General features: G+C 40.6%; 1 protein-coding gene across 2 annotated transcripts in view; it reads right to left on the reverse strand.

Annotated features, from left to right (window-relative positions):
• Positions 1-20,160, reverse strand: part of cacna2d2a (calcium channel, voltage-dependent, alpha 2/delta subunit 2a) — a 259,138-nt gene that overhangs the window by 103,285 nt on the left and 135,693 nt on the right. For both annotated transcript variants that reach the window (XM_053636170.1, XM_053636169.1), the window contains exon 5: positions 2,364-2,408. In XM_053636170.1, the coding sequence (XP_053492145.1) occupies positions 2,364-2,408 (45 nt within the window). The remainder of the gene's footprint in view (positions 1-2,363; positions 2,409-20,160) is intronic.

Below are 20,160 nucleotides of genomic sequence, written 5' to 3' on the forward strand. Positions count from 1 at the left end.
TAAATGCAGTCAATAAGCAAATACAGGCCACGCAACACTAGTTTGCGAGGGAAGGGGCCAGCTGCATATAGGGCCATATTTAGAGTTCAATTACTCGCATGTAGTGAGTTAAAGAGTGAAATTGAGCACATCAGTATTCAGACCTGAGATATAACTACAGAGTTAAGTGCCACTCAGAGAACTGCACAGTAGCTCTGCACACAGGGCAACGTTAGCCTAAAATATAAGCGTGTCTCAATTATACAGAAATGTTGCCTTTGATTTAAGCCTATTTTCTTGAGCAATATTGGCTCGCAGCATCGCTGTCTGACAATATGTCATGCTGAAATGTATGCTTTAGGCTTTGCAAATACATTAAAACTGTGGAATGCCATTTGAGGGCAAACACCTAAATATGACACATAATTACGACACTATTACTTAATTCATATGACTGTTTTTAAAGTTGTTGTTTTTTTTGTTTGTTTTTTTAAATTGGAAACATTGCTTATCTTGTGGCCCAAACTTTTGTAGATAAAATTATGAACAACACTTACTTAAAGTAAGACGGAAATGGAGCAGATGAGTGCTGAGTCAGCTTTTTCTTCAAACTGTAGGCATGCTTTCTTTACAGGAACTTTGTTATTTTACTGATTCAAGAAATCAAAATATTCAGTCGAAAGCGTGATAAAATATCCAGTGTCCTGTGCACACATGACAATTTCAAGACCTTGATTTAGTATCTTGTAACTAGACTTCTTGTGCACACATTCTGCTTTTTAAGTTCACATTTTCTATCCCTTTTTTTTTTTATCTTCACGTTAATTTTTTTTGGATGCTTCTACTCAAGAAAGATGCAGCCAAGGAGGTGGGAACTACACACAGGCAATTCTAATCATTTGAATGGGGCACTCAGGAAAGTGCCTTACGCATGTGTGTAACCTGAACATCTTACTGATGTAACTTTTTCACTTAAGTCTCCCGACTCTGAATATGAGCCATAGATTTTCATATTCATAAGAGTCTGGATTTCTTGACGACAGTGAAATTGTAGGTGCTTTTATGCTTTTTTTTTTTCTTCTCCTGTTTTTGGAACCATCAAGCAATTGATTATTCAACATTGGAAAAAACGCAGGGACTTAACATTATTGGTGCCTTGAACAAAAAGACACTTTAATAACGCTCAGACATTAACAGAAAGTGCCTGGCTGGGGGATGTGTGAGCGTGTAGGAGGAGGAAGTGGATCACTGTTTGCTCGTAGTTTTTTTTCTGAAGTTGAAGAGATTTCCACAAAGTAAGCTAAAGCTGTGTGTGTGTAGTGCACATTTGTGTGAGGGAATTAACTTTGTGCCCTACAGCCCCATGTTTCTCAGGCCAGCAGGGGGCAAGATGGGGGTCAAAAGGGTGTGTCAAGGGGGGTGTCCCCTTGGCCTCCTTAATGATGAGTTATATCCACCAATTATGGATGCTGACGGCCCCTAAAGTAGCCAGCCATTAATCACATGCCTGCCCTGCAACAAAAAAAAAAAAATCGCTCTTTGATTTACGATTCCTCCATCACTCTCTGTGCGTCCCTGTACTACTCTCTCTCACCTTCAGTCATGTCCTGCATTTTGTGGTTGGCTGACTTCTGGAATCAGTGCCATTCTTGGCAATGATAAATCAATCAGCACTGGCTGTATTGGGTAAAAAGAGCTGTGACCTTTCATGTACAGAAAAGAACCGCTATCACCAGCTCATGACATTACACCTCCTTGCCAACAGAGGTCACCTTCAACTGACTATTAGCTTAGCTTCTGGTTCACCATTTCCAGGTTACTTCCTAGGAGAAGAGCTAGGAATATATAAAGCTAACACATGCATTGCATCTTTGTGAAGTCTTGCCAATCCCAGTGTTTGGATATCCTGACACCACTGCTAGCACCATGTTTCCCCCATACTCATCTCCCAGTAACCAAAGGCTTCATGGCCACGGGGTTCTGTCACACCAGCCTGGGAAATTTCACCTTCTCGCCAACAAACGTCACCATCACCTGAGTATTAGCCCGTGTAATCTTTGCAAGGTCTTGCCAATTACCCCTATTGGTGTAGGTTCTCTTTGCTGTGTGTAGGCCCTTGCTTTGCCTATTGAATCTTTTGGATTTTGTCCTTGTAGAGGACTACCAAGTAAAGCACCCCAGAGAGTCCCAGACTGCCATTAAAACCATTAGAGATGTGCTTCAGGATTAGGGTTTCCAATTTGTGAGAGAAAAACAGTTCATTTATTGTGGGAGTTCAGACCGCAGTGTCTTTACATCCTGCAAGTATACACATTTCACATAAATCAGCACCAGTACAAATTAAGTAATTCATTCTCAAAACGCAAAACAGAAATGCCACTTACGTAATCAGATTCAGCCTTGGAGTCGTAGTACTCTATTGCACTCTCCTGGGGAAAAAAAAACAAACAAACAGAGAACATAAATTAACACTGAGAAATAAATATAAATTTGAAGCCTGCTTGAATCTATTTCTACCCCAATCCAATTTCTGAATGATGTTTCCTTCGCAAGTGTCTGGTACGAATATACAAATTGTGTTTATTTTCCCGACATGTTCTGTGCTTGCTAATGGGAAATCGTGGTAATGAAATAATGACCCTATCCTTAGGCCACACTTAGGAGACAAAAATGTCAATCCGTCTTTTATGTGGTTTGTCGGTTGGTGCGATTTTGAAAGATTCATTACTGTTAAATAGATTAGAGGTTAGACATCGAGAGGACGCTTTGCCAACTGCTTGTGGTTAAAGAAGACATATTAGCCTATAAATCTTTCTGAAATTGCTGCAGTTGCATCATGGATGACATTTTGTTATATATATATATATATATTTTTACTTTTGTGTAAATTTAAATAATGCCAATTAACTTAACAGAAACAGACAGAGTGTTTTCTCTGCTGAAATTCCAGATAATGCTCTCCTGCATCGATATGTGGTTTAATTTGAACTAAATATCGCAATCAAATTCAAATGACTGAAAATGATTAAAATAATTTTATTATAGTAGTAGTATGTATTATCATAAGTAGTACCACCTAGTGTGATGAAAACCACGATCTCAATGGCCTGAAAATGAAACCAAGCCCATTATCGAGGTATTGCTGAGTGTGTCCTGAAATAGTCCTGAGAGAGTGAGAAAGATTGCGCAATGTTCCAGAAAACACCAGTCAACATTCAGTCTTGCCTCTGAAATGTCCTTGACATGATTTCTCTAGTAATTAGCACAAAATGTCCAAATGAAGCAACAAGAACAGAATTTTTTTCTCCCCTGATTCCAGAGTGTCTTTCTGGCATCAGACACTGTGTTTGGAATCTGATCTCTAAATATAGCACACAACTGCCATGCTACTTAACTCTATTGAGAGGAGTAATGTGTATTGTGTAATGAAGTTTAAACAGAGGTTGAGAGCAGCATATCCATCTCGTCTAATGCCACCACAGTCACACAGTGAGAATCCCTGCTGTCTGATCTCTGCAGGCGGCCTGTATTTCTTCTCCTCCCTCTCTCCTCTACTCGTGTCTTCTTCATGTACCCAAAGACGACAGGCTCTCAAGGGCAATGGAGCGCAGGATGCCTAAGTGTAGGATCTGAGCGTCACTTCTTTTATTATGTCTGAACACCACTCTCTTTCAATCTCCCTGTTTCTCTCTCTTTCTATGTCTCTATCTTTCTCACCCCGTCTCCCTCTTTCTCTTTTAATTTTTGGCCTGGCTCCAGCTCCTCTTCGAGCTGCCAAGGCGAACGCAGCAAGTCCCAGTGGCTGTGATGACAAACTGCCTCCCTAGACAGGGAAAAGCATAGTCGATATCCCCTTTCGCAATTTTTATCCCATCTGCTAAGTACACGAGAGAGAGAGAGAGAGAGAGAGAGAGAGAGCGGAGGAAGAGGAATAGAGACAGCAAGAAAGTCACAGGAAAATAGATGTAGACAGTCGATAAAAGAGACAGGGAGGAAAAAGAGAGACGCTGAAGGGACTGACGAGGAAAGACAGGATGAGAGAGGAAAAGAAAGAAGAATAGGGTAGAAGGGAAAGAAAAGATTATGATGGAAGGGATAAAAAAGGAAAATGATGGAGGGAGAGAGAAGAGAAGAGACTGGAAGAGAAAGAGACAGCAAATGCGATTATGATGGAAGGGAAGAGTGAGACAAGAGAGCTTGGTAAAGAGAAATAAGAAATAAACCAGAGCTGCAAGATGTTTTGTGAGAGAGACAGAGAAAGAGAGAGAGAGTTGGGAGAGGATGGGAGAGTTTGCTATAAATAGCACTTGTCTGGCAGCAGAATTGCTTGAGAGGGCACTGGCCTGCAGAGTGTGTGTGTGTGTGTGTGTGTGTGTGTGTGTGTGTGTGTGTGAGTTCTAACTCTGGTCCTCTGGGTAAAACAGTTATGCTGACTACTGTCTTAGACACCACACATGTCAACGTGTTTATCCTGGTCTCTCGTACTAGGTTCCACACAACGACAGCACTGCATTTCAGTGTAGAAAATTACTATTCTTCTGTGAATAGAAGATCTGGAACTGTGAAACCCTGATCACTCCTAATCACTCACACTCACTTTCACACACACACACACCCTGATCACTCCTACTCACTCACTCACACACACACACCCTGATCACTCACACTCACTCACACTCACACACCTGATCACTCCTACTCACTCACACACACACACACACCCTGATCACTCACACTCACTCACACACACACACCCTGATCACTCACACTCACTCACACACACACACACACACAACACACACCCTGATCACTCCTACTCACTCACTCACACACACACACCCTGATCACTACTACTCACTCTCTCACACACACTCACACACACCCTGATCACTCTCACTCACTCACACACACACACACCCACCCTGATCACTCACACACACACACACCCCAAGATCACTCACACTCACTCACACACACACACACCCACCCTGATCACTCCTACTCACTCTCTCTCACACACACACACACACCCTGATCACTCACACTCACAATCACTTACACTCACTCACACACAGACACCCTGACCACTCCCACTCACTCACACTGACACTCTGACCACTCCCACTCACTCCCGCAGACACCCTGACCACTCCTACTCACTCACACAGACACTCTGACCACTCCCGCAGACACCCTGACCACTCACTCTCTCAGACACCCTGACCACTCCCCCTCACTCATGCAGACACCCTGACCACTCCCACTCACTCACACAGACACTCTGACCACTCCCACTCACAATTAACTTGAATTGGAAAGAACACTTGAAAGGACATTGGAAAGAAAATGGCTCCAAACCGTGTTCACGTTGGACATGTTGGCTTTAGCGTCTTCTTGTGAAAAAAGAAATAAATAAATAGAACAAATGGTTATTGTTATAGTTGTGATAATGGTCACATGGCTAAGATCTTTCTTTGTCTCACAATCCTAGTGTCTGTGTCAAATTCCAGAGTTCATGTGGTTTATGTAGATGTGATCATGTGATGATAAAATGACTTAGCAAGCACAAAGTACACACACACACACACACACACACACACACACAGGTGTAAAACCATGGTCACTCTTGCCCACTGTTTGTCCATACGGTGGCAAGTCCACCTGCTGAAGCTATGTCTATCTCAATCTCATTGTCCTAGTTTTTCTTGGACTTAGGTTAAACACACATACTACCCCAAGTGTAATATGTTTTTGTCATTATTACCCAAAAATATTTTCCAATACCCATTTCATACACTTCTTATATAAAGTTACGGTACATATATCCTCATGCTACCCTCAAACGCATTTACTCTGACACTTTGGATCCATCCACAAAGCTCTCATTTTATAAGTCGGGACATTTTGACATTTAAATGGCAAATGGTCTCGGTGTTATCCATGGAGACAGCTTTGACTTTGCATCCATATCTCACCCAGACACACATTAATTAATTTATAATTACATGACACACACTCCCCATGTGTCCTGATCTGATCTGTCTGTAGATTCTCAATAAAGAAAATGAATTTAACTAGCTGTCCCAGTTGGTCCTGTTCTAGTTCAGGTTTTTTTTTGTGACTTTGTGAGTGATCTATGTTAGAGGGTGTGTGTATGTTTTTAGATCTTGGAGGGGACCAAGTGTCCCCACAAAAAAACAGGAATATCTGACAGTTTTGGCCTTTTGGGGTCAAATAAAAGAGCTAAAAGGTTTCCTATTGGTTACTGAAATTAAAGTTCAGGGTTAGATTTAGGTGTAGGTACTGAAATAATTAGTAATAATAATGTCAGTGGTCTTCACAAGGCTAGAAAGACAAATGTGCGTGTGTGTGCGTGTGTATTAGTTTTACGTTACTTTCTGCAGCATTTATGTTCTTAAAGGTCACACTATGGAATACGTGCAGTTTCAAGCTCCAAGCTTAAGTCTAGATATCAAACACAGTTTGGTGACATTTTGTGTGCACATAAAACCAAACTCTATTATCACAACACACTCAAGCATAATATTCAGCTTTCCAAGCAAATTCTTCTATAATCTTATGTGCAAAACATCATCAATTGTTCAAGCACATGTATAGTAACGGCACAGTATCTTTTTGTTTTATGTGATATCCACAATGGAAATAAGCTCCACTGTGGTTTTTTTTTTTTCTTATTGTGGGCATCTTATACAGTTGCAATCAAAATTATTCAACCCCCCATTGCAAATCAGGTTTATTGTCAAAATTTGCAGACTTTCAGCAGTTTGCAATGAACAAATCAGACAGAAGTAATTGAAATAGTTCAACACGACGAATGCTTCAAGTGGTTTCCCCAAATTCAACTGAAAATGCAACTTATAATGACTTCTCCAGTCTCAAAATTATTCACCCCCTTCATGGCAAGCATCTTCAGTACTTAGTAGAGCACCGTTTTGCTGTTATGACCTGCTGCAAATGAAATGCAGAGCTTCTGGCGGCGTCCCTGAGGAATCTTAGCCCAGTCCTCATGAGCAATGACACCAGTTCAGTAATATTCTTGGGTTTGCGTGCTGCAGCCGCCTTCTTCAAATCCCACCAGAGATTTTCCATGGGGATCAAGTCAGGTGACTGTGATGGCCCTGTAGAATCTTCCAGGACTTTTTCTTCAACCAAGCCATGGAGGAATTTGTGGTATGCTTGGGATGATTGTCCTGTTAGAAGGTCCAATGACGCCCAAGCTTCAGCTTCCTCACAGATAGCATGAAGTTTTCTCCTAGGATTTCCTGATACTTCAATGAATCCATTAAGCCTTCCACACACTGCAGGTTTCCAGTGCCAGAGAATACAAAGCAGCCCCAGAGCATCACCGAGCCACCACCATGCTCGACTGTGGACAGAGTGTTCTTTCTTCATTCTTCTTCCTCCAGACATACCGCTGATCCATTGTGCCGAAAAGTTCCTGTCTTATTTCATTGCTCCACAGAACAGAATCCCAAAACTTCTGTGGATTATTTATATGATTTTGAGTGACTTTTCTTGTGTTTTGGGGTCAGTAGTGATGTACGCACCTTACTGTGCTCACTGAAACCTCAGTGCCTGTTGCCACCAAGTCTTGCTGCAGGTCTTTTGCAGTCACTCGAGGGTTTTTCACAACCTGCCTTATCAGAAATCTGCTTGCAGCTCATTGATAGCTTCCTTTTTCTGCCCTGTCCAGGTAGTGTACACTCAATAAACCCCTAGCCAGTTCAGATATTTCATGTGTTCCAGCTCAAGCACACCTGCTGCAACTATTGACGCCCTTGATTAGTTGCATCAGGTGTGCTTGAGACAACACCTGTTTTACATATTTGTGCCGTTCTGAGGGATTCTATACAGGGAGTTTAATAATTTTGAGACTGGAGAAATCATAAGTTGCATTTTCAGTTGAATTTGGGGAAACCACTTGAAGTGTTCATTGTGTTGAACTATTTCAATTGCTTTTGTTTGATCTGTGCATTGTAAACAGCTAAAAGTCTGTACATTTTGACAATAAACCTGATTTGCAAATGGGGGTTGAATACTTTTGATTGCAACTGTATGTATTTTAATCATCAAATAAATTCTTTCATTGATCCATTCACATTTCAAGACCTTGCTGATTTGGCTCAGCACTCTGTTTTTGAGACACTCTCCAGGCACTCGGACTCCAGAGATCTCCATCAGAGAGTGTACAATGGCCCTCTAATGGAAACCGACTTCCTATCAAACACAATCACACATTTCATTTGCTGCTCTTCATTAGGCCACAGACTGGCCAGAGAGTGGGGCTGAATGAGACAAAAAAATAAAAGAGATAACAGAGACACAAGGCTTCCACTCAGCCACCACACTCCAGTGTCCTTGATCCATCATCCACTAAGAGCAGAGATCATGGTCAAACTGAGATGTAACACGTCCAACTTTCTGACAGACAGTCACGTAATGGAATTTTTGGTCTAAATGCAAATTGTTTAACACAAATTGTTGAACAGTTCAAATGACTGATTTGATTGATAAGCCTGTTTAAATGAGTGATAAGCCCGTTTAAAAGGTATGTGCAAAATTAGAATCCAATTTTCGAACTTTACAATTCTACTATTTTAATGGTCTTTGTACTTCTAGTGTATTTGGGGGAAAATGGGCGTGGCATCTGGAGCATTTCGATCTGTTAAGCAGAACTGAAAAATGACCAGTCAAGACTTGCTATAAAGTGTGAGCAATTCATTTATTAAAACTTTCACAGTGTGTTTTGTGTCATGAAAAGTGATGGTGGGACCCACAGCAGCTGAAACTAGGGCTGTAGCTGCTTGCTGGGTTGGGAGTAGCACTAGGGTCAGTACTGGAGCTGGAGAAAAAAAATAAGATACGAGTCCCGGATGGGGAAAGGGATCTAGCAAAGAGCCGCAAGCCCCTATGAAATAATAGGTGAGCATGCTGGGTGAGAGAAGAGAGGAGGGGAGCATGCTGGGTAAATGGGGCTATGGCACAAAAACATCAAGAGTCAAGAGTCGTTTATTTGTCATTTGCACAGTCACACCGGGTACGCTGGGCATTTAAATGCTTATGACGAGGCTCAGATTCAAACATTGACAGCACAAACACTTACTGACATGAACAAACACATATGTGGACATTGAGGCTGAGATCACGATATGGTAAATTAGACAGTGACGTACAACGAAAGAATAAGCGTAAGTACGTGCTATCAAATTGTTGCGATGGCAGAGTAAAAGTGACGTGTGCTATTGACATACCACTTAATCTAGTGAACTATCAGAGGTGTCAGGGGATGGGTTGAGTAAAGAGATGCAAGAAATGGTGATCCAGCGATGAGAATGAGGCCAGTTACACAGGAATGCTGTGAGTAGGAAGCTGGTCACTGAGGTGAAAAGGAAGGAACAGAGGCCAATGCAATTATCTACTCTCTCAAAAACACCTTCCTGATTTATGAAAGTCAGGTGACCAGCTGACCAGCCCTACACACTTTAATAAAGTGACCTTAAAAGACAACCTGAAATCAAATGTGACCTTATTTTTCCATGTTGACTCATGTCTTTGACCGGATCGTACATGAATCAACTGTACTAATCGCTGAAAGCCTTCCACACTTCCAGTGCAGCAACTTCTTTGCTGATCTGACTTTTGACTACATCACTGCGTGATTCATGGGAATGATGAAAAAAAAAAAAAAGAAGTGAAAAGACATGTTAATATACATGTCACGGGGGTGAAGACTAACTTTGACCTTGGCACTGGGCCTATCATGATAACTAGTTTTGTCAGACGATATATTGTCCCAGACATAATTGCGATAAACCATATTGATATTATTGTCATTTTAAGTGGAATTGGAATGTCAAAAAATAGTTTTTCTCTTCGTCATGTCATGTTTGTTAATTTTAGTCACTTTTACTCTGACCTAAATGGCATGGAATATTAGTCAACGGCATTTTAGTTGATAAGAAAATGCAAAAATTAACCAAATATTCACATATTTTATATATTAACTTAAACATGTATCGACAAAAAGATGTGAAAGCTGCCCTTGTTGTGAAAACCTGTTCTTTCGAAATAATAATATTACATTGAGTACACTACTGTAATACAATATTATGAATTCTTTATGCTTTAGTTGTTCGTTGTCCGTGTTTTACTGCGTTGTTACGGAAAGAGTGTATTCACAACCTGACTTACCCATTCTACCCAGCGTCTTACTTACGTTCAACTTCACTTGTGCATTCGTGTCATTTTGTGCAGAAGCAGGATGTAATATTAGGTTTATGTTGTGTAAATGTGATTAATCTCATGTGTATAGGATGCGTTAATTAACCCGCTAGTCAAGCGCTTCAGTTTACCGTTATTCATTCACTGTTCAGATTAAACGGCTCAATCCCTGACATTACTGACTATGACTAGATTATTTGAAACACTAGACCTGTTCTTTCTAGATTTTTCTTCTTCAGAAAACATTGTTAGTGTATTGTTAATATCTTGCATCTCATTTGTTCACTAGTATGTTTTCATTAAAATGCTAGTGCTTGCTACACATCTTAAATTCGAAAGCACAAAATGTGCAGTTTTGTCTTAAACTCAATGAATATTCAGAGTTCGAAAGTTAACATGACAACCCTAGTGTAGACGAGAGAATTGAAGCAGCTGAATTGCTAAAGTGGTGACATTCATGATGTAAAGAAAAGCAAATGCTAGAGCTGCAACAACTAATCGATAATAATCGATAATGAATATCGTTGTCAACGAATCTCATTATCGATTAGTTGGTCTTCCTTACTTCTGTTCCGAAAACACGCTTCAGAGAGTAAATACTAAAGTTGTGTCCCAAATGAAGTACTGTACCCTTACACTATGCACTGTGTGCTCTACCATCTAGTGTGTGAATTTTAGAAAAGTAATATTGTCTCAAATGTAAGACTAGCGTGTTTTTTTACTAACCGGAAGTATAAGCCATTTCCTAGTCGACGACGCATGACGTCATATGCATGTAATGCGATGCCGCTAACTTTAGCAGATACCCAGAGTCACCGACAATGACTTTCTTCAGTTTACTGTTTGTCAACGTTACTTTTTATTCCCAACATGAGGAAGAACGTGTGCTTCCTCCAAGTCCTCTAAGGCAGGGAGCATTTTATATTAAACACAGTGAAGAAGACCGTAACCTGCAAACTTTACAAAGCAGAACTTGTGTAGCACGGAAGCACGACAATGATGCACGAGCACAAACTTATGTTTATATTCAAAATGCTCCACCATGTGCAAGTGCTTGGGGAAACTGGTGCAAGTTGCTTAAGAGGTTTATTTTAATGACAGTTTGTCATTATATGCTGTATTTGTGCGCTTGCGGAGTAAATTCTGTTGTTTATTATAACGGAAGTGATGTGTTAGTAACAAGGTCGCGTTGCTCCTCACTCGCAGTGTAGTGGTAACAGTGGGAGTGCGAGTAAGATCTGTAATGTCTAATTAAAACATTATGATCAAAAGTAAACACAAGTGAAATAATATGTCTAAAGGCAGTGAGGAACAGAAACCACAAGGTGCAGTGAAAGTGAGTTTTTATTATTCATTTAGGACTGTAGTTTAATTCTGTGCTTTTTGTGCATCCATAAAAAAATTATGCATAAATACTCTCTCTCTCTCTCTCTGTCTATATATATATATATATATATATATATATATATATATTCTGGTGTGTGTATGTATTGTGTTCTTTTCAGTCTTATATAATTGGACAAACAGTTGTAAAGTTTTAGTCTGAAGTTTATATTTGTAACACTCAGTTTGAGGATTTAATTTTAAAGAAATGAAAAAAAAAAGGTACTGAAAGTTTGCCCTGCCCCCATCCGATTAATCGAAAATAATCGCCCAACTAATCGATTATGAAAATAATCGTTAGTTGCAGCCGTAGCAGACGCATAAAAAAAAAATCTCAACCACCCAAATACTTAACTCAGAAATAGAGTATGTTAACTTGAGAAAGAAGAATGCATCTGGATTTCCTTTCCACATTGTCTTTCATTTCTCAGCTAACTGAATGCACCAGCACTGGATTCTGCTTAGTTCACTAAAACTGAGATGAACAGCTGTTTAATAAAGCGCAGCAACCTAGAAGCCACCATCGATATCAATAGCTTCAGTAACCAGAGCAATTTCTGTTAACACTGAGAGCAAAGTTGGAGAATTCACCCTGGATGGGACGCCAGGCCACTGCAGGGCACAACACACACACACACATTTACAGCTATGAGCAATTTAATGTAGCCAATCCACTTCCATGTTTTTGGACAGTGGGAGGAAACTAGAGAACCCAGAGCAAACCTACGCTTGTGAGAGAGACCAGAGAGAACATCCACAAAGACTGAAACCTAACTGGAAAAGTGTACACACACAGACACCTGAGTTTATTGTAGGGTTATATCAAAGCTTATGAATGTATACAATAAGCTATGCTATGACTAGCAACTAAGAAATCTCACGCAATCATTTGGTACAGGATTGTTTAATAGCCCGTGACATAAATACATAATTGCACCATGAGCTGTATTATAGGAAATGTTAAGCTTTCCACAAAAATGGGGAAATTTTGTTTTTCACAGCTGAACCTGTGAATCATCTGGCTTGTTTGTTATATACAGTATAATGTAATATTTATAACAGTCCACAGGAAGCAATTCACACAAAAGTGCTTTGAAAATACAGGTAATCATTTGGCAGCTGGTAGTCTGATGAAGCAATTCTTAACAGGAAAAAAAGAAGGAAAAATAAAAAAAACCCCTTCCATGTTAGCAATAAACATAAGTTCTCATTATTTCTGTAATTTTCTCCTCAAACGTTCTGGAGGAGGGATTACTCAGTCGACTTTTATTTCTTTGAAGTAAACAATTTAAGGAAAGTACTTCACTCAGCTGGGAGAACATACGGCTTCCTTTAAGCAGTTGGTTCCTTGAAAAACCTTATTTCTAAGCTGGCTGTTTTGACACTGAGATGAGAAAAAGAATTAAAAGTCACCGAAAATCGGGATCATAATTAAAGGCCATTTTAATCAGAAAAACTTCAAAATCCGTTTCTAAAAGATCATAAATGAAATTACAGCGTGCACATCCTGTGTGCCATTGAGGCGCCTCAAAGTCTATTAAAGCAACCTGTAGTAAAGCCTGTCTCTTCATGGTTTCCAGACCCTCTGGAACAGAGTGCATGATGGGAGCCCGAGGGTGCGGCTTGCTCATCAGCAGGCATTCCTAATCCCAGGGCTTTTAAGCGATTACAGAGCACTTGAGCTACATGCAGATGTTCATTTGAATGCCGATAAGCAGCTACACGACTAGATTAAAAGGCTAAAATAGGCAGCGCAAATTCCGAGGTGAAGAACAGCGTTCGCTGCGTGTGTTCCTGAGCACTCATAGAACACACATACACACACACACACACACACATCTCACTGTCTAATGCAGGTTCAGACTAATACCACAGACTGCCAATTAAAAAAAGAAAATCACAAAAACAACTGGCTTAGAAGACTGTGACCTGGAAACATATCACATTGCAATGTAATAATAATAATAAGAAGAAGAAGAAGAAGAGGAAGAAGAGGAAGAAAAGGGGGCAAGGTGTTAGTGGTCAGCAGGTTTGCCTCACATCCCCGGAGTTGCGGGTTTGAATCCTGCCTCTGCTCTACTGTATGTGCGTGGAGTTTGCATGTTCTCTCCGTGCTACAGGGGTTTCCTTCTGGTTCTCCCATTTCCTCCCCTAGTCCAAAGACATGCATTGTAGGCTGATTGGCATCTCTAAATTGTCCGTGGTGTGTGAGTGTGTGTGCGCGATTGTGCTCTGCGATGGGTTGGCACCCCGTCCAGGGTGTCCCCCACCTCGTGCCCCGAGTCCCTTGGGTCTCCAGATTCCCTGTGTAGGATAAGCAGTATGGAAAATGGATGGATAGACAGTAGTAGTAGAATTGTGTGAGGTCAGAGAGGTGCGAGGCTGTGTATAGCTTTATATGTAATAAGAAATAGCTGTTTATATTTGATTTGTGCTATGATGTGTTCGTGTACCCTAGTATAGGTATAATGTGTAAGAAGCACAGGGTATGAATACTAAATGCAAGGTTATGAATGCATGAAGCAGGGTTTAAGCAGAGCTGATAAAAAATGATTTTGGTAACTCGACCTAATATCTAAAATAATACCAAGAACTGCAAATATATATATATATATATATATATATATATATATATATATGTTAATTTATATACATAATTCATTAGATATAAACTTCAGTTCAACATGTGTTTGCAACTAAAAAGAGTCCGCCCTATTGCCTGGCGATCGTGAGTTTCATGCCACAACCATCCATGGCTGGGAGTCAAAGAGAGCAAAATTGCCCATACTTTTCATAGTGGGATAGATGTTATACTCTCTCTCTCCTCTCTCTTATGGGTCAGTCCATCTCAAGTGGTCCAGTAATTATAAAGTTGCTTGACTGTTTTAAATTTTTCTTTTTTGCCAATTGCCTCTATGTATTGGCATTGCAAAACCATCAGGTTTGTTTTTTGTTTATTTGTTCTTTGTTACTTGGTTTAACTATGAAGGCCATCTTCATGTCATGGCACACAACACATTTTGGTTATACAGCTGTTTACCGAAACCTCAATATCTCGGTTCAGAATGGTCCTGGCTCCTTGCGACAAAATCTATTCTCTAGAGCACATTACGAGGTTCATGTACATACATAAACCTTTTGCACATTCTTGCTCCTTAGACTTAGAACTTAATTCTAAATATAACTGGGAAGACTGCTCAAAGTTCCACTTTTATCAGTTTACAATGTTAAAGTGTTCGAGTCTCAGTCTTTTTAGGAGGGTCCTAGGTACATAAGTGTGCATGCAGAACATTTCAGGTTTATGACCTTAAGGAGGTGAGAAAGTGCAATTTTCTAAAATTCTCCTCACTTTCGGGTTGAATACCTCTGGTGGGGGAGCAGATACGAACCTGAAATTTTCACAGAAATAAGTCCTCTATAGTAGCATTCTGCTGTAATAATTTTGAGTTTGAGATCCTACTGGTTTCAGAGATAGGGCTAGTAGAAATCTGGGGAAAAGCCTACTTTATTCATGCATTTTGTGAAATTAACAGGTTATGTAAGCTTAACGAATAATAAAAATGAACAGTGTTTTACAGTAACTATGCTTATGATTGACGTACAATAGCGTATGCTTGTCAGTGAGGTCTAAAATATTACTACATTTAATATTGACAAACAGTGAAGCATGATCTATCACAGGGTTCTACAAATCTGCAGAGTTTAGCTCCAACTTCCAAACTCACCTGCCTGTAATTTTCTAGTAATCCTCAAGACCTTGGCTAGCTTTTTCGGGTATGTTTGATTAGGGTTAGAGCTAAACGCTGCAAGACAACGGACCTTGAGGGTCCAATCTGAAGAACCAGTCTGATTTTACAGGGTCATAAACAGAGCTTTGGTGTTGTTTCTCCTGTGCTAAAAGCCGTAAGTGTCTTCTGAGCTGTAGTCACTTAATGCTTTTATCACAGGAGAAACAAATATCGTACGATAAAGTAAACCTATCCTTTTCCTACTTTCTCTCTCTTTCGCTCCTTTGGGTTTCCATTCACTCTTTGGTTTTATACTAACACTTCACTTTCTGCCTGTTTGTCTCTATATCTATCTACTTATCTCCTGTCTAGATTGTATTAAATGTATGACTCTTCTCTCCATCCTTTCTTCTTTCCCTCTCGGCTCTCTAAAGGAGAGCTTGTCCGGCCCATGGGGCTAAGAGTGGCCAATCAACAGTCAGCAGCAGGGAGTGAGAAACATGTTATTTGCGAACCCGTAATCATTCCCATCACAAAATCGCCACTAGCGTTTTAGAAGGCCAGTGTTGGCCAAGGACACGTGAGAGATAGAGACAGAAAGAGATACCGCGAGAGAACAAACATGAGGACCTAAGTACACACCAAGTACACACAGATCAGTGGCATTTCCAGTGAACACTATTCCATCGTCGAAGATAAAAGAGATGAAGTATAATGTCCATCAGGACAAGAATGCATATGTTTAGTGAGGCTTGTGCAATAAAATATTATTATCGTCCCTACACAATGTTACCTTCCCATGATATCCAGCGACCGTTGTTGCAGATTATATGACATTACCAAACCAGTTTTATATAGGAGGTATGCAAAAACATTGGAGTACGCTAGGGTTAAAGTTTAGGTGCACTGCATTATGGGCATTATAGTTTGGGGCGGGGGCAGAGGCTGTAGAGACTTTGCGAGACTGCATATATTTTAACTTGTTTTTGTCTGTGGAAGCCAAACCGATTGGAACAAATTCAGCAGCAGTCTCTTCTGACTCATCACTGCGAAGGAAAAAGACCTGAAAATATGGAAATTACCCCAGAGTGGCAGCAAGTTTAGGTTTAGATTTAGAAATTATGGGAAAAACAAACTCTCAGTATATGTTGGGCTTAGGTAAACTTACACACATAGATATATATTTAACATCTATTAGGGAGACCACTGGAAACTTGGTCCAAAATGGTCAAGACAGCTCTTTTAGGTGGTTTTCACACTGGGCATGTTTGCTGCGGTCCGAATCCGAGTGCGACTGTTCCCGGTGCTCCTCGCAGCATTGGTCTGGTTGCAGACTTACTTGATTCTATCGAACCCTGGTGCATTTGAGTTCATCTTACATCGTCACAAACGAGCATGGAGAACACAACGCGACTCGCCATATTTTTATTTTTATTCTTTATTATTTTGGTGCTATTATATGCAGCAGATATTATTCGCAGCAGTGGACCTCTTCTGTGTCCTACAACTTTCCCCTGCCACTCGTGGTACACGTGTATTTTGGAAACTAATGATGTCATCATTGACTAAAACACAGACGCAGGTTACTTTAGTTTCTGAATGAGTTTAGAGTACGAACTGAGTTCACGTTCACGGGAATCGCGGCTCAGCTCCAGTGCAGCCGAACTCCTTCCTACTTCCTACAGGAAGTCTCGGGTTCGGTACCGTGGTGTGCTTCCTGGTTCGCAAGGCAGCTTTCGCATTAGCAATTTTTCATGCAAACCGTGCTCTGTTTCAAACTAAACTGCAGGTGTAAAAAAAACAAAAACAAAAAAAAAACAACCCCAAACCTTAGTTTTCAGCTGAAAGATAAAAAGAAGGACAACGATTTTGATCTTAAAATGAAGTGTCAAATCTAACACTTTACAAATAATGTTAATGGTGTGGAAAATTAGACAGTGATTAAATATACTTAAATACCAGATCTCTCTTGAGCAACACTTAGAACAGATCAATCTTTCGTCAGACATTAGACAACTGATTTGTAAAAGGATTATATCGAAATATGCTAAAGCTGACAGTGACTACTCAATCAAAACATATTTCCTCTCAACTGAATTTTACTGCCTTATCTGACATTACGAGTGACGAGTAGTATTTTGCAAAGGGCCTGGCCTCAAGCAAATGATACACTACATGGGCAAAAGTTTCTGGACACATGACCATCACACCCATATGTGCTTGTTGAACATCCCGTCACGCCTCTTTTACGGTTATAATAACCTCCACTCTTCTGGGAAGGCTTTCCACTAGGTTTTGGAACGTAGCTGTAGGGATTTGTGTTCATTCAGTAACAAGACCGTTAGTGAAGTCAGGCACTGATGTCAGGTGAGGAGGCCTGGCACATGGTCAGCGTTGTAGTTCAGCCCAATGGTGTTCAGTGGGCTTGAATGGGCTCAGAGTTTTGTACAGGACACTCAAGTTCTACCACTATAACTTTGGCAAACCATGTCTTCATGGAGCTCGTTTGTGCACAGGGGCATTGTCATGCTGGAACATGTTTGTGCCATTTAGTTCCAGTGAAGATCGTAAAAGTGTAATGCTGCAGCACACAAAGACATCCTATAAAAGTGTGTGATTCCAACACTGTGGCAACAGTCTTGGGGGGGGGGGGGGGGCACAAAACATATTTGGTCAGATTTCAAACTTTTGGCCATATAGTGCATAGCTACATGTCATACTGCACAGTCGCTAATCTGTGATGTTTCAAAGGCTGTAGTAAGGACTCTTTTTTTTGTTTTCCATGTAAATGGTCTGCACTTGTATAGCGCTTTTTTAACCTTAGCGGTTCCAAAGCGCTTCACACTGGTTCTCATTCACCCATTCACACACACACACCAGTGGTAGCAGAGCTGCCATGCAAGGTGCTAACTTGCCATCGGGAGCAACTTGGGGTTCAGTGTCTTACCCAAGGACACTTCGGCATGTGGAGTCACGTGGGCCGGGAATCCAACCACCAACCCTATGATTAGCGGACAACCCGCTCTACCACCTGATCCACATCCGCCCACATGTAAATGTGCTGTACAAATGAAAATATATTTGTTGCCATAATATGGAATGAGATCTTATACATAGAAGACAGAGCTCAGTGCACAAATAAGAAAACAGTTAGTAGCCAAAATTGTGGAATGTGTTCTGTGAAATTATTATACTAGGATATATACTAAGATCACTCCCTGAGCAAAAAGACACGTGTCTCTGCACAATAAATAACCGCACAATAAGGTCAGAAGAAACTTGGTGGCATACTTTTACCTCAGGTTAAAACACTCGGGTCTGCTATAGTCTTTGACAGGCTCAGTAAAACAGTCTGAGTGCAATATAAATGTGCGAATGTGTGTGTTATACCCAACAGTATGAGAGCCGTAACTTCACCTAATACCATCTCCTGGATCCACATGCTCTCTAACCAGACCAAATTCTAGACTCACTCTCTCTCACACACACACACTCACACACACACATACTCAAAAGTCCTTTTGGTATGTGATGAGATGGGCTGCTATTCTCTGGAGCGTGGCTATGTGGATTTGGTGGCATATTGATCTTGCCCCTAGCTTCTGTGAAGGGATCGATGGCGCAGTTTTACACACGAGAGAGCACCGGCATTTTGCAGAACCAAAGTTTCTTTCACTGTGGCACGGCCCAGGGGACCATGGCAAGGCAGAGACTTAGAGAAGCTCACAAGTCCAGAACGCCCGAGTCTGATTTAAAAGATTAGGTAATAGGTGACTTTGCTTTCGTGCCTCATTGTGCAAATCGCTCTTTTATTTCTGAAGTTGTTTCTCACTGTGTTGCTGTACTTGTTAAAGCCTACTTTGTGTCGCTCTCTGTTTAAAAATATATATATATATATATATTTGAAGTTCATTCATGTGTAGTAGCTGCTTCATCATGGTCAGCAATATACATATTCAGCGAAGTTTTCTGCATTCAGAATTGGCTTACGCAGGTGCCTACTTTGATTTTCTGGGAGGCCCTTCAGGTTATTAAAATGACTTTCATGTACTTGATGCCTCTGAGGTTGGCGGATTTTTCATCCGAAACGGGGTGTTTCTAAAGTATTAGCTTTCAATAGCCTTTGAAATCGGAAAAAATAAATAAATAAATCCAGAAAAAGTGGACTGAATTTAAAAATAAACAAATAATAAGAAAGACTAAGATGATGACATACACCATCTGGCCAAAAGTTTGTGGACACCCTGACTATCATACCCATATGTGCTTCTTCCCCATACATTTCCCACAAATCTGGAAGCACACAACTGTATAGTATGTATTTAGATGCTACAGCATTACAATTTCCCTTCATGTTCCAGCATGACAATGCCCCTGTGCACAAACGAGCTCCATGAAGACATGGTTTGCCAAAGTTGGAGTGGAAGAACTTGAGTGTTGAGTCCTTTTTTGCAAGAAGACATAGAAATACAGTGGCAGAAAGTGTGAATCTTAAGTAGGGGTGAAAAACACTGTATACTGTTGATAGTTTCAGCAAGTGACTGGACAGGCCATAAAAATACACACCTTTGTATACATTATGAACTGACAGTTAACTGACAGTGAATGCAGGCTTTAAATGGTGTGAGATGACATTCCATAGCTTTTAGAGTGCATGTACATACAGCCAAAAACATGAATTTGTGCATGGCATCAATCCATCCATCCATTTTCTGTACCGCTTATTCTACACAGGGTCGCGAGGAGTCTGGAGCCTATCTCAGGGGACTCGGGGCACAAGATGGGGGACGCCCTGGATGGGGTGTCAATCCATCACAATGCACAATCA

This window comes from Ictalurus furcatus, chromosome 11, assembly GCF_023375685.1.
Source record: "Ictalurus furcatus strain D&B chromosome 11, Billie_1.0, whole genome shotgun sequence".
NCBI classification, from domain to species: domain Eukaryota; kingdom Metazoa; phylum Chordata; class Actinopteri; order Siluriformes; family Ictaluridae; genus Ictalurus; species Ictalurus furcatus.